Raw genomic sequence first — 15,526 nt, forward strand, 5'->3', positions numbered from 1 at the left:
TATTCCGATTTTTGTGAGGCAGAATGAACAAAGACCAGCAATTCATGAATTTCTTTTGGGGGGACGTTTATACTGTTCCACGTGTGGTAAAATTGATAAAGCAGTTTTATTCTTGGGGTTAGCACGATTATAGCGATACCTCATTTATATTTTTATGTTTTGGTGCTTTTATACAATAAAAACTATTTTATATAAAAAATAATTACTTTTGCATCACTTTATTCTGAGAGCTATAACTTTTTTTATTTTTCCGGTGATGGAGCTATGTGTGGCTTGATTTTTTGCAGGACAAGATGACATTTTGGTACCATGTTTATTTATATCCATCTTTTTGATCACGTGTTATTCCACTTTTTGTTCGGTGGTATGATCATTAACCCCTTCACCCCCAAGGGTGGTTTGCACGTTCATGACCGGGCCAATTTTTACAATTCTGACAACTGTACCTTTATGAGGTCATAACTCTGGAATACTTCCATGGATCCCGGTGATTCTGACATTGTTTTCTCGTGACACATTGTACTTCATGTTAGTGTTAAAATTTCATTCAAATAACTTGCGTTTATTTGTGAGAAAAACGGAAATTTGGCGAAAATTTTGAAAATTTTGCAATTTTCCAAATTTGAATTTTTATGCCCTTAAATCACAGAGATATGGCACCCAAAAAACTTGATAACTAACATTTCCCACATGTTTACTTTACATCAGCACAATTTTGGAACCAAAATTTTTTTTTGTTAGGAAGTTATAAGGGTTAAAAGTTGACCAGCGATTTCTCATTTTTACAACACCATTTTATTTTTCCGGACCACATCACATTTGAAGCCACTTTGAGGGGTCTATATGATAGAAAATACCCAAAAGTGACACCATTCTAAAAACTGCTCCCCTTAAGGTGCTCAAAACCACATTCAAGAAGTTTATTAACCCTTTAGGTGCGTCACAGGAATTTTTTGAATATTTAAAAAAAAATGAACATCTAACTTTTTTTCACAAAAAAAATACTTCAGGTTCAATTTTTTTTATTTTACCAAGGGTAACAGGAGAAATTGGACTGCAAAAGTTATTGTGCAATTTGTCCTGAGTACGCTGATACCTGATATGTGGGGGGGAACGACTGTTTCGGCGCATGGCAGAGCTCAGAATGGAAGGAGCGCCGTTTGACTTTTTCAATGCAAAATTGTCTGGAATTCAGATCGGACGCCATGTCACGTTTGGAGAGTCCCTGATGTACCTAAACAGTGGAAACCCCCTACAAGTGACCCCATTTTGGAAACTAGACCCCCCCAAGGAACTTATCTAGATATGTGCTGAGAACTTTGAACCCACAAGGGCTTTACAGAAGTTTATAACGTACAGCGGTACAATTAAAAAAATCATATTTTTTCCACAAAAATGATCTTTTCACCCCAATTTTTATTTTCCCAAGGGTAACAGGACCCTAAAAGTTATTGTGCAATTTGTCCTGAGTACGCTGATACCCCACATGTGGGGGTAAACCACTATTTGGGCGCATGGCAGAGCTCGGAAGGGAAGCAGCGCCATTTGACGTTTTTGGCTGGAATTGAGATCGGACACGATGTCGCGATTGGAAAACCCCTGATGTACCTAAACAGTGGAAACTCCCCCAAATGACACCATTTTGTAAACTAGACCCCCCAAGGAACTTATCTAGATGTGTGGTGAGCAATTTGAACCCCCCCAGTGCTTCACAGAAGTTTATAACGCCCGGGCGTGAAAATAAAAAATTCGTATTTTTTCCACAAACATGATCTTTTAGTCACCATTTTTTTATTTTCCCAAGGGTACCAGGAGAAATTGGACCCCAAAAGTTGTTGTCCAATTTGTCCTGAGTATGCTGATACCCCATATGTGGGAGAAAACTACTGTATGGGCACACGTCGGGGCTCGGAAGGGAAGTAGTGACGTTTTGGAATGCAGACTTTGATGGAATGGTCTGCGGGTGTCATGTGCGTTTGGAGAGCCCCTGATGTACCTAAACTATTGAAACTCCCCACAAGTGACCCCATTTTGGACACTAGACCCCCCACGGAACTTATCTAGATGTGTGGTGAGCACTTTGAACCCCCAAGTGCTTCACAGAAGTTTATAACGCTCGGACGTGAAAATAAAAAAATCATCTTTTTCCACAAAAATGATATTTTTGCCCCCAATTTTTTATTTTCCTAAGGGTAACAGGAGAAATTGGACCCCAAAAATTGTTTTGCAATTTGTCCTGAGTAGGCTCATACCCTACATGTGGGGGTAAAACACTGTTTGGGCGCATGTCAGAGCTTGGAAGGGAAGGAGCACCATTTGACTTTTTCAACTCAGAATTGGCTGGAATTGAAATCAGACGCCATGTTGCATTTGGAGAGCCCCTGATGTGCCCAAACAGTGGAAACCCCCAATTCTAACTCCAACCCGAACCCCAACACACCCCTAACCCTAATCTCAGCCCTAACCCTAACCCTAGCCCTAACCCTAGCCCTAACCCTAGCCCTAGCCCTAACCCTAACCCTAACCCTACCGTAACCCTAACCCTAACCCTAACCGTAATGGAAAAATGGAAATAAATACATTTTTTTTATTTTATTATTTTTCCCTAACTAAGGGGGTGATAACGGGGGGTTTGATTTACTATTTATGGTGGTTTTTATGTTTGGCGGCTGTCGCATGCTAAAAGACGCTTTTTATTGTAAAAATAGTTTTTGCATCACCACATATTGAGAGCTATAATTATTCCGTATTTTGACCCACTGAGTCATGTGAGGTTTTAATTTTTGCGGGACGAGTTGACGTTTTCATTGGTACCATTTTCGGGCACGTGACATTTTTTGATAGCTTTTTATTCCGATTTTTGGGACGCAGAATGAACAAAAACCAGCGTTTCATGAATTTCTTTTGGGGGGAGGTGCGTTTACACCGTTCCGCGTGCGGTAAAATTGATAAAGCAGTTTTATTCTTTGGGTCAGTATGGTTACAGCGATACCTCATTTAGGTCGTTTTTTTATGTTTTGTCGGTTTTATGCAATGAAAACTATTTTATATAAAAAATAATTATTTTTGCATCGCTTTATTCTGCGAGCTATAACTTTTTTATTTTTTCGCTGATGATGCTGTGTGGCGGCTCGTTTTTTGCGGGACAAGATGACGTTTTCAGCGATACCATGGATATTTATATGCGTCTTTTTGATCGCGCGTTATTACACTTTATGTTTGGCGGTATGATAATAAATCATTATTTTTTGCTTCGTTTTTTATTTTTATTTTTTAAGGGGTTCGCTAAAGGGGTTAACTAATGGGACAGTTTTATAGGGCGGGTCGTTACGGATGCGGCGATACCTAATATGTGTACTTTTATTGTTTTTTTTATTTTCAAAAAATGGATTTATTTGGGGGAATATTTTTTTTTTTGTAATTTATTTGGCGATTTTTTTAAAATTATTTTAACACTTTTTTTTAATTTTTTTTTACTTTATTAAATGGTCCCAGGTGGGACATCACTGTTCTGTGACAGATCGCTGATCTGTCACATCACAGATCACTGTGACAGATCAGCGATCTGTCACAGGCAGTGCACAAGGCTTCCTCATGCCTGCGCTTTGCAGGCACTGAGGAAGCCAGCTTCCTGCAGGCCCCCGAAGGCCCCCGTCGCCATCTTGGATTCGGGGGCCTGCAGGAAAGGAGCCCCCGGCAGCAGCGCTGCACATTGCGCTGCCGTGGGGGGCTCAGGGAAGCACGGAGGGAGCCCCCTCCCTGCCGATGCTTCCCTTTAACCCCCGGTACACCGCGATCATGTTTGATCGCGGCGTGCAAGGGGTTAACGTGTCGGGGCGGTCCGTGACCGCCCCTGACACATTGTGCCGGGTGTCAGCTGTGATAATCAGCTGACACCCGGCCGCGATCAGCGGCGCTCACCATGTGGGCGCCGCTGATTGCGGTAGACGTACTATCCCGTCCATGGGCATAGGGGCCCGGGTCCCATGGACGGGATAGTACGTCTGATGTTAGGAAGAGGTTAAGCATTGTTTTTTGCCTTGTCTATTTTTTAATGGTGTTCACTAAAGGAGTTAACTAGTGGGATAGTTTTATAGGTCGGGTCGTTACGGACGTTGCGATACTAAATATGTGTACTTTTATTGTTCAGATTTTTTTTATTAAAATATTTATTGATGGAATAAATATTGATTTTTATTATTATTTTTTAAAAATATTTTTACAATTGTTTTTAAAAAAATTTCTTTAATTCTTACTTTTACACTTTGTCCCACTATGGGACAATTTTTTGCAGGCTGATCACTTATATTGTATGCAGATCTCCATGCAATATAAGTTGTCAGCGTTGCACTCTGTGCACACTGACCTCAGAGACTTCCTGGCATGTACTGCACATGACAGGAAGTCTCTCAGCTCTGGTAACCCGGATGTCATCATGACAACATCAGGTTACCATGGGAGCGATCGTGACCCCGCGTCATGCCGTGGGGCCTCCAATCGCTGCGTTCCTGTTTGATCGCAGTGTTTTGGGTGTTAAAGTGTCGGGAGCGGTCCATGACCGCTCCTGGCACTTAGTGCAGGGTGTCAGTTGTGAGAATCAGCTGACACCCGGCCGTGATCAGCGGCGCTCCCCCCATGAGCGAAGCTGATCACCTATGACGTACTATTCCGTCCATGGGAATTAAGTCCCATGGACGGAATAATATGTCTGAGGTCAGAGAGGGGTTAAAGGGAAGCTTTCAGCTGAAAATGGCCTATTTTTAAATCAAGCATTTGTGCTACATGTATTCTTTTAAAAATGTTGGCAGTGTTTTATGGGGGGGTGTTTACATATCACAGCCTTTTTTAAAAAAGCCACTTGGGCTTTTTTAGACTCTAACTTCCCAATGTTTCAGGAAACAATACATGTACACAGATCCTGACCCTATCTTTGATATTGATGTGTCTAATGAGACTGTATAAAGATCATTGTGAAGGGAGGGGGAGCAGGGTCAGCTGTGACATTGCCTATTATCATTGGCGGACCCTGTGATATCAGCTGTATAGAGGTGTTACCAGTCACTGTAATACTGCCTCTAGTAGTATGGAACCGTGCTAAAAACTTTTACTGAAAAAATTGCAAGATTACAAATTTATTTTTATAATAAAGATCATAGTATAAAAAATGACCTTTTTTTAAAGTGCATGTAACACAATAAAACTGATTTAAACAATAGGTAATTTTCTGATGATACATTCCCTTTAATCAGGTTTAGCTTTCTGACAGATTATTTCAGTATTTCCCAATATAGAAGACATTTCCTGAACTTCTGACAAAACAAGCACAGCTCCTGCTGGCAGCCACCACTACCAAGAGCGTGCTGCGTATGTGTTTATATTTCTTTTGTAGACTTTAGTGAAATCTTAGAGAGATATGCAATAAGCTCCTGTTGTTGTCCCTCAGCCAGAGACGTGAAAAAGTGGCCCCTATTCTTGTAAAACTAGCACAACTAAGTATTTAATATTTACCCATTTCTTTGAATAGCCACCTTGTCTATCTATATTTTCCCTGCAGTGGCTACAACTTCCCTGATTATTAAAATCTTATCATTGAATATTTCAATAACTAGACTGCTTTATATATAAAGAAGGCACTATATTGACGCTGATTATGTAGGGGACTCAAATTGCATTTTTTATGTGGGACATTCTACTTGAAGTATTGTTTATATGGGGGCACCCTACGAGGGCAAAATGTGGGACGTTCTGCTGGCAGTATTTTTTAGGGGGAACTGTAATGGGAGCAATCTACTATGACTCCATATTTGGGATACTGCTGGCAGTATTATTTACCAGGGGGCACTCTACTAGGGCTGTATATATAAGGGTATGTGCCCACGATCAGTAACTGCTGCTGGTTTGACGCTGCATACTTATGCAGCGTCAAACCAACAGCGAACAGATGTTACAGCATCGTGAATGGGATTTCAGGAAATCTCATGTCCACTATGCGTACACAGTCACCTGTGGATCACCCGTGGACAAAGACATGTGACACTTTTCAGACCACAGCACATCAATTTCTCTTTCGGAGACACCAGTCTCCACAATAGAAATTACATCAATAAAATGTATTGGATGTGGTAACTCCGCGGATTCACCTGTGTTCAATAAACGGCAGTGCTGCTAGTTCTGGATCGTGTGTGCACTTCTTGCAGTATTATTTACCAGGGGGCAGTTTGCTGGCACTATTCATGGGGTCTGATGGCACTGCTATTTGTCATGAAGAAACGTGGTCTTAAACTGGAAACAGTACAAAGATTTACATACAAAAAACATTCCTGTAGCTTTCCAAGCCTCATCTGAACCTGAATAAAATTCTTTAAAAAAAATCAAGTAAATTTAAAGGGGTCATCTAATCTTATAGAAGAAAAATTGCAAAGTGCTGGAAAAAACATCTCTGCAATTTACCTTTTATTAAAAATAATCTATGTTCTCAAGAAAGGAAGCATTTTTAATTCTATACTTTTTTTGTAGGTTACCGGTCACCTCTGCAGTCAGAGGTGACCAGTCTTCAAGGCAAGCGCAGAACTTCAAAGCTCTTTTATATAGCTCTTGCAAATGTTGCTTTGAAGCTGACCAGATCTGGAGTACACTGTCCCTTGGCAATATCACCAGAAAACCCATTTATTAATAGTATTATAAAATCAACACCTTGAAAGAATGCATCTTCCCTTGACTATGAAAATCAAAGGAAATCTGTCACCTATTTTTTGGACTATCAGCTGCCGACACCGCCATCAGGGATTTATCTACAGTATTCTGTAATGCTGTAGATAAGCCCCCGATGTAACCTGAAAGATAAGAAAAATGAGTTATATTATATTCACCCAGGGGCAGTCCGGGTCCAGTTTTGCTCCGATGGGTGTCGGGGTCCTGTCCGACTCCTCCCATCTTTCCCGGCGCCTGCGCACTGCAGGGCTCTGCTCTGCCCTCAACAGGACAGAGCAGTGCGCCTGCGCAGGAGCCACGATGGGAAGCAAAGAAGAGGACATCACCAATAGAAGATGGGAGGCGCCGGACCGGACCGCGACACCCATTGGACCAAGACTGGACCAGGAACGCCCATGGGTGAGTATAATATAACTCATTTTTCTTATCTTTCAGATTACAGAATGCTGTAGATAACCCCTGATGGCGGTGCCGGCAGCTGATAGTCCAAAAAATAGGTGACAGATTCCCTTTAAGTAAATTTGGGCCAAATATGGATGGACTTTTAGCATTGTCTAGAAATAATTTGATTTGATGCATCCTTTTTCCTTTCTCATATTTGCACAATATGTTATGTGGTACTTGATCCATGTTTGTAACGCATATATGGTAAAAACAATAATGTCTTGATAAGTGCTGCATTACATTACAATGAGGAACACTAGTCCTAATGTCTTTTACTTATAATAGTACAACTGTAAATACCATTCACAAATGTATGTATATGTCCCCCGAGGCATTCTTTTGAAATTGGAGATACACTATCTGAGATAAATTATGTACCAAGGGAGCATATTTCTTTCTGTGATCCTTTTAAATAGCTAAACAGACAGCTTTTCCTTAGAGTGAACCGTGTTCAAGCCGCATCCTTCAAATAATAACATTATAGACATTCAGCAGTTGTTGCACTGGATTATTGGACTTCAATAATGAGCAGAAGACTTTCTTTTGGTAATTTTGTTGTTGGTGTATATGGTCCTGAATATGACAAATGCCGAGCTAACCAACTTCACTCATGTTGACCAGTTCACTATGTTTATTCGTACTGAAAAGGAGTTATAATAACAAGCAACGACACATGTCAGATAACATAATTTTGATTAGTGAACTAGATCTTGTTTTGAAGCCCATAGAGAAACCTGGTTATGGATGTTCATTAGATGAAGTCATTTGAATTACTCAGTAAAACTAAATAAGTTTTTCTTTGTAATAAAACAATTTACACCTTAGCAAATTTACAGAAATAGCGAATTGCCAATGAATTTTGGAATCACTGCCTTAATTAATGTGATTGGATTGGAAAATAAGAATTTATTTCTGAGTGAAAATACAGGTAATCAGCATTTATTTGGCAATTGTTTTAATATCATTAAAGAAGACCTTTCATGATGTATTGTGAAAAGCAAAGTAGAATAATAGGTTTTTTTTTACTTTTTATTTTATTTCGCCTCTCCTTTGCAGAGATATTAGCAAACAAAATACCTGGCATTTAAACAGTTTGTTTTTTTAAGTGCAAGTAGGCATTACCAGAGGAATTTCACTGGGGGCATGTACTTGTGACTCTTTCGGAGACTGACCAATCATCACCAGGAAGTAACACACTCGAGAAAGAAGAACACGCTCTACAATAGCATTGACAAACAGTCTGGAGTATGATGAAACATGCTGGAGCACAGCTGACCTAAGTGTGCTTAACTGACAGCTTCCAGAAGTGTTGGTAATGAGACTCAACTTGCCTCACTGCCCTCCCAAACTGACTGTCATAGATGAGAGCTGAAACATGCCAGTTATGCACACTCAGGAGGGTTGTGCTCCAGCACAACTCATTACTCTGTAGTGAAGAGAGCAGGCTGTTTGGTATAGAATTCTTCTTTTCCCAGTATGCAAATTGCCTTTTCAGAGAGGAAAGGGAATAGAACTCTAGTGCCACCAATTGGAAGTAGCAATCCTTTAACGAGCCTTGCCATATGACTTAGGATAAAAGTCAAACCATAATTTCAATTTACAGACAATGTGTTTCGGCGTGCTGCCACGCATCAGTGCAAAGTGTGAGATCTGGTTTGGATAGGTGAGAGGCATCCAACAGGGATCCAGTAAAATCTCTCTGGTAATGCCCACTTAGCTTTAAAAAAATTAGCTGTTCGGGTGCAAAAATTTTGATTGAAAGTATCTCCACAACAGAGAGGCTAAAATGAAAACAAACACAGACATTTTATTCTGCTCTGCAGTGCATGTTACTTCAGTTCAACATGAAAATCATCTATAAACAAATTCACTAAACTTACAGTATATTTTAGTGTTAGATGCTGAAATCATTGGTCCACTATTAATGTATAACCTGATTTTACTAGAACAGAATCTGTTAACTGGGATAGAGGAGACTGAGCATTCAGCAAAGCCTACAACTCTTTGCAGAGGTACTAGAAAACTAACTCTTCTACCTCAACTATTTGATCAACGTTGTATGGCTTGCTGGCCAAACGCGAGCTCTGTTGTTTTCAATGTCTTAAGCAGGTACAGAAGAAGCTGAAGACTCACAGTGTTTCATGTACTGCAGTAAATGTAAGGACATGGAATGCAAAAAAATGCATTCTCTTTAGTAAAGACTGTTATTGCACTGGGTGGTTCATTAGTAACATAGTAACATAGTTAGCAAGGCCGAAAAAGGACATTTGTCCATCCAGTTCAGCCTATATTCCATCAGAATAAATCCCCAGATCTACGTCCTTCTAAAGAACCTAATAACTGTAAGATACAAGATTGTTACGCTCCAGGAAGACATTTGTGGCGCCCCTGAGGCTCAGTCGCCACAGAGGTACTGCACCTCCTCCTGACGTGTGGTACCCCACCATCCAGGTAAGATGGAGAAACCTGACCACACTCCAACACCTGCACCCCACACCACAAAGTAGTGTAGCAAAGGACCTTCGGCGGCTCCCTGCTTGGAGTATAGCAAAGCACCCATTGGTGGCTCCCTGCTTGGAACACGAAACGTGCTGGGAGGTGGGTGGAGTTAGTTTATATTACAGAGAGCGGGAAGAGTTGAGGATTGAGAAGTCAGTTGGTTAGAGAGTTGGAGAGAGGAAGATCCCCGGAGAGAGGGATAGATGGACGGAAGTGCTGCAGCAGATCCCAGTGACCTGGGTCTGCTGGCAAAGGAAAGGAAGAGAGAGCAACATAGAATGAAAGCCTGATTCTCCATAGAAAGAAAGGATTAGTACGGAACGTGAGGAGTAAAAGAGAACAGAGGACGTGGTTTAGAGGAGAACCCTTCCTAGAAGTTCTAAGTGCAAGGCCGGGGCCCGGTCCCCAAGGTTGTATGGATACTAATGATCCTGCAGCAGACACCAGAGGAGTAGAAGTTAACAATAATTTATTTCCCACACAAGACTTGGGGGCACAACAGCAACTGGATAGTGAGCCGGGACTAGGAAGCAAGGAGTCCCTGAAGCAGGCTACAGCTGTCTGCCGTACAAGTAGATTTCATAGGAACATCTGACAGGAGGAACTCCAGTGTAACTCAGTACTAGGAGTACTTCATTCAAAGGCGCTATAAGAGGAGACGTTCAGAAAGGCACATGTTGGCGGAGTGTTGGAAAGGAGTATTCCATCTGGCCTGGAGGTTGACTGAGTCCCTGATCCGGAGGACACGGCACGGAGGCAGGCACCTGGGACTACAGCTCCACCTGTGGGGAGCTATAACATCTTTGCTGCGCCATACCACCAGTCCCAGAGGATCTGCATGCAGCGTCGGCTTAACACCTCCCTTGCCGAACACCACAGGTGGCGTCACGAACTATTCATCTAATCACCTATATTCCACCATTCAATCTCCCTTTTACTTGGGCGCCCAGGGCCACGGACCGGGTCACCGCTGCTGTGACATTCCCATCTGAGAGACCGGCCCGGTACCGAGTACCCCACAGCCCTGGCAGGGCGACCCACATTCAGGCCTCTCTTGAACCCCTCGACTGAGTTTGCCATTGCCACCTCCTCAGGCAAGGAATTTCAGATTCTCACTGCCTTAACAGTAAAGAATCTTCTTCTATGCTGGTGGAAAAACCTTCTCACCTCCAGACGCAGAGTATGCCTCCTTGTGACCGTCACCTTCCTTGTTATAAACAGATCCTCAGAGAGATATTTGTATTGTCCCCTTATATACTTATACATGGTTATTAGATCACCCTTCAGTCATCTTTTTGATAGACTAAATAATCCTAATTTTGTTAATTTCTCTGGGTATTGTAGTTCCCCCATCCCCTTTATTAATTTTGCTGCCCTCCTTTATACTCGCTCTAGTTTCATTATATCCTTCCTGAGCACCGGTGCCCAAAACTGTACACTGTACTCCATGTGTGGTCTAACCAGGGATTTGTACAGAGGCAGTATAATGCTCTCATCATGTGTATCCAGACCTCTTTTAATGCACCCCATGATCCTGTTTGCCTTGGCAGCCACTGCCTGGCACTGGCTGCTCCAGGTAAGTTTATCATTAATTAGGATCCCCAAGTCCTTCTCCATGTCAGATTTACCCAGTGGTTTCCCGATCAGTGTGTAATGGTGATCTTGATTCCTTCTTCCCATGTGTATATCAATGTTAAACCGCATCTGCCACCTTTCGGCCCAAGTTTCCAACTTATCCAGATCCATCCATTCTACCACTGCTATTAAAGGGGTGTCTTTCCAAAAAACATTTGTGTCTTATCAAACAAGTGATAACTGCTAAATTGGATAGGGTCCAACTGCTGGGACAAGCGATAATTGCTGAAACAGAAAACCTGGGTCCCCTATATTTGACAACCACATGCCAATGGTTAGGAGTTTAATAGAATGGCAGTGGAGCATGCAACTTGCAGCTCCATTTAAAGCTTATGGCATGAATGGAAACAGGTGAATGCAGATGACTTGCTCACATGCTCTACAGACAATCCATTCAAATTACTTCTAGGCTTGAACATGCATCTAGGGAGAAAAGGCGACAATTTACACCAAAAAGAGAGTACTTTTACTATCAATTTATTGAAAAACACCTCAGTTAAAATACAAAATACATCACAATAATGTTATAAAGGTAAAAATGGCAACTAAAATTCAATACAATGCTGTGCAAAGAATTAATGTAAAAAAATCACAGTACGAATAAGAAGTAAGCATTCATTGAACATAGTGCACCATGACCAATCATGTTTTTAGGCTAGGCCTGCACAGAGGCTATGATATGAAGATCTCAAAATCGGATTGCAGTATTGCAATTAATGCTTGTGAATGTTGCTATTTTTTCAACTTGAGAAAGCATGGAGTACTGAACAAGCGAAATACAGGTTGGGGTTGTTAAATTTCTGTGTGAGTTTCCCATCTGCCTATTTACTTGGGTAACATGCCTTTTCATATATTGCCTTTGCAGTATCTCTCAATTTGGGTTGCAATTCAAGCCTGACTCCAGAAGCCAATTTTGAGTGTGCCTCTCCTTATACCTTTAATCCACATATACTATAGACTTATTAGTATGGGACGTGGTCACTATGCAATTAGAGGCACTCCTCTGAACTGATTATATCTACATGTCATATCTTACCCTTCTATCTAAGTATTTATTCTAACATTTTATAACCACAAGTTTATATACTATTGGGTATCACTACTGCATTTCCTTAATTACACTTTTTATATGTCCTGTTACTGTTTATTTTTTCATTATAAAGTATGCATGCACCTTTTAAACATAGACTGCCTTTCTTCTTTTTTTTGCTATTTTACTGTGTGTACCGTGATGTGAAAAATATAGGTAGCAGATTTCAAGTCATGAGCAGTTTTTTTCAATTTTAGTTACTTTGAGTGCCTATTGTGTGTCAGAGATCCTAATGACTCACAACTAAGTCACAACCTACTTTGCTACTTCAATTCTACAGTCTTTTCAAACATATCCAGCCATCAGATTTTTTTCCCTTTAGTGTGGCAGTGAAACATTGGAGGGAAAATGCTGCGAGACTGGATCCCATAGTTTGCTCAGGTATCATTGACAGAGGTTGCGCTGCGCCACACCCTTCAAGGAGTGTTTTCCGACAGGCTCATCGGTTTTTCCAACACAAATACTCGTGATGAAACTCCTGATGCTGTTTTGACATCAACTGAAAAACAAAAAACTGATGTAGCTGGATGACATAGGATTATTAGAAAACCAAATAAATTAGCAAGGCTTCCCCTCTAAGTCATCGTAAATTTTGCTGTTCTATAGTCAATTTATTGTTTTGTCGCTTTCAATTAATCTCTTTTCATACCATTGTGTAAGCCACTTTACACATATTAAGTTATTTATTCTACGGTTTCATTAGAAAACAAACAGATGCAGATTAGTAACACTAGTATGAGACAATACTATATTTCTAGTGCTCGCTTCTCGATAACATGGGGTTTCCTGTAAGGAAGAAGGGATTCTTAGCAATCCCATGACCTGCACTTGATGTGGGAAGCAGCAGGCTTGTTCCCTGTGTGTGGATGTGAGTGTTTACAAGCAGGACTGACTTAGTCAGCAAATACTGCTCTACAGAGCTTCAGCCAATGAAGAGCCTCCCCAGGCTGCTTGAGAGCTTCAGAGTTGGAGCAGTAATGGGAGGCTGAGCTGCTGCTGCTGCTGCTGCTGCTGCTGCTTCTGCTGCTGCTGATGGCACAAGGATGGAGTCTGGCTCCAGAAGATCTTTGGGCTCTCCTGCCATGCAGGAGACATGACTGGACACTGGATCTGCAGCCCCTGAATGAGAGCAGGGTCCTCATGGATTGAGCTGCTTGTGCTTGCCCCTTCATGTGAAGATGAAATGCTTTTCTCGATACCTGCCTTACATCTTCAGACCTCCTAACACCATCCTGTCCTCCAGCTGCCATACAGAAGGTACAGGTCATGAAAGGGTGCCTATGTGGGTGGGTGGCTGTGAGGAAAAGTGGGATGGGAGGAAGCTTGACTTCCCAAACATCTTTGCTGACATTGCTGTTCTGCTGTCAGATGACAGCCATTGCTGCCAGCATCCTATCTGAGGAGTAGTCCTTGCAGCTATTAGGCATATGTGCTTGTCTTTGGAAATAATAGCAATTGACTGTTTGAACCTGAACTTGTGTCCCAAGACATTGTGTTATGTGTGCAGGATATAGTCACAGAGTCTGCAGATGCTTTGTCCTCCTCCAGGCTCATCACACCGCAATCAAGTTTACTTTAGAGGTTTCTGTATGGGGGGCTGCTCTGGTGTCTGCTTCATGGGGTCACATTGGGTCGCTGTTTTATATTTCCAGAAGTCCATGTGGAAATAGATTTGTGCTTTATAAATGCAAAATATATTCTAGGGAACTTTAAAAGGTACTCCAGGCAGAAATTAATATATGAATATTTGGTTGGACTAAGGATAAGTTGTATAATGATGTGAAGATCCTGAAATTGTCTCCAAGATACAGTGAGCTTCCACGTGAATCAGTGTCATCACTAAATATACCTGCATTATGTATAACGGGGTTATGGCATTATTGCGAGCGCTGACGGGTAGGCAAGGGTATCAGGGCATCTCTAAATAAAATCTGTCTTTGTGACCCCACACTCGTATTAATAGGGTTCTGCCTTTGCTCAGAAATTGACTTTCCTATATGCTGGCATTATTGCTACTTCTATTAGTTATCCCCCAGAACACAGTTTTCATCCATTCTGTTGGCTTCTGTTTTATTATTGTAAAGTAAATCTATGACTAATAATCCAGCAAAATTTGCTCAGAAAACAGGAAATGTAGGAGGCAGCTCAATGTCGGAAACTCAGTGATTCCTACACTTTGCCAAAGTTAAATGGCATTCATTTCAGAATCACATGTTTGAATAGAAATATGGAATATATTTACTGCAAAGTTGCCAAAATAGTCTTTTAAATTGGTATGAAAGGGAGCCTGTCACCAGAAAAAACACTATTAACCTGCAGATATGGGGTTAATCTGCAGGTTAATAGCGTTAGTGGCCTGTCTGCCAATTGCGGCAGGGAGAAAATGAGCTTTATTCTCCCCGGTTCCAGTTTCAGCGCAGGCGCCAGTTCAGTCACCGCTCTGAGTATGCAGAGCGGCAGCTGTAACACGCCTTCGACCCTGACTGACAGCCCAAATGTAGAGTCAGTGTCAGTCATGGTTGGGGGTGCAGTTATAGCCACGGCCATGTATAATTAGAGCTGTGGCTGAACCCACGTCACACCCATGATTGAAACCAAATGCTGGCAGGGGGAATAGAGTTCAATTTCTCATCGCAGCGTTCGGGAAAGTGCAGGTCCGAGCAAATTAGTAATGCTATTAACCTGCAGATTAACCCCATATCTGAAAGTTAATAGCGCTTCTTCTGGTGACGGGTTCCCTTTAAGTTCTCACCTGAGTCTATGACTCCTATTCATAGGTTCTCCAGATCTCTGGAGTAATTTGCTCTTTATTAGTGGCTTTAGCACCATTTTTAAAGTCGTCTTTCTTTTTTAACTCTTTACAACAACTTTGCTTATCCAGATTTTTTTTTTTTTTTTATAGATTCATGAAATGCAACTTTTATCAAATGCATCTCACTCCACTCCCTGCTTGGAGTAAGATTTCTGGAGGAGTTTAAAATTTGGCACATTTTTGGACAAAAGAATATGACTATTTAATGGATTAGCCACTAATGGTGCAAAAAGGTTGAAAGAAAACCATTAAAAGGCAAAAATAAAAACTAATTTGGATTTTTTTTAACCAAATTCATAAACTGTGTTCGGCATTTTGAAGAATTTGGTGCAAAA

General features: G+C 41.3%; 1 protein-coding gene across 2 annotated transcripts in view; it reads left to right on the top strand.

Annotated features, from left to right (window-relative positions):
• Positions 1-15,526, top strand: part of PPP2R2B (protein phosphatase 2 regulatory subunit Bbeta) — a 564,935-nt gene that overhangs the window by 98,286 nt on the left and 451,123 nt on the right. Inside the window, exon 1 of one of the 2 annotated variants that reach the window (XM_073575252.1) lies at positions 13,376-13,636. The exons of the other annotated variant lie outside the window; for it this stretch is intronic. Within the exon in view, the coding sequence (XP_073431353.1) occupies positions 13,558-13,636 (79 nt within the window). The 5' untranslated portion in view covers positions 13,376-13,557. Of the gene's footprint in view, positions 1-13,375; positions 13,637-15,526 lie in introns of those variants that run through there. 2 annotated transcript variants of the gene reach the window in all.

This window comes from Dendrobates tinctorius, unplaced genomic scaffold, assembly GCF_039654945.1.
Source record: "Dendrobates tinctorius isolate UK_male_01 unplaced genomic scaffold, ASM3965494v1 ptg000043l, whole genome shotgun sequence".
NCBI classification, from domain to species: Eukaryota; Metazoa; Chordata; class Amphibia; order Anura; family Dendrobatidae; genus Dendrobates; species Dendrobates tinctorius.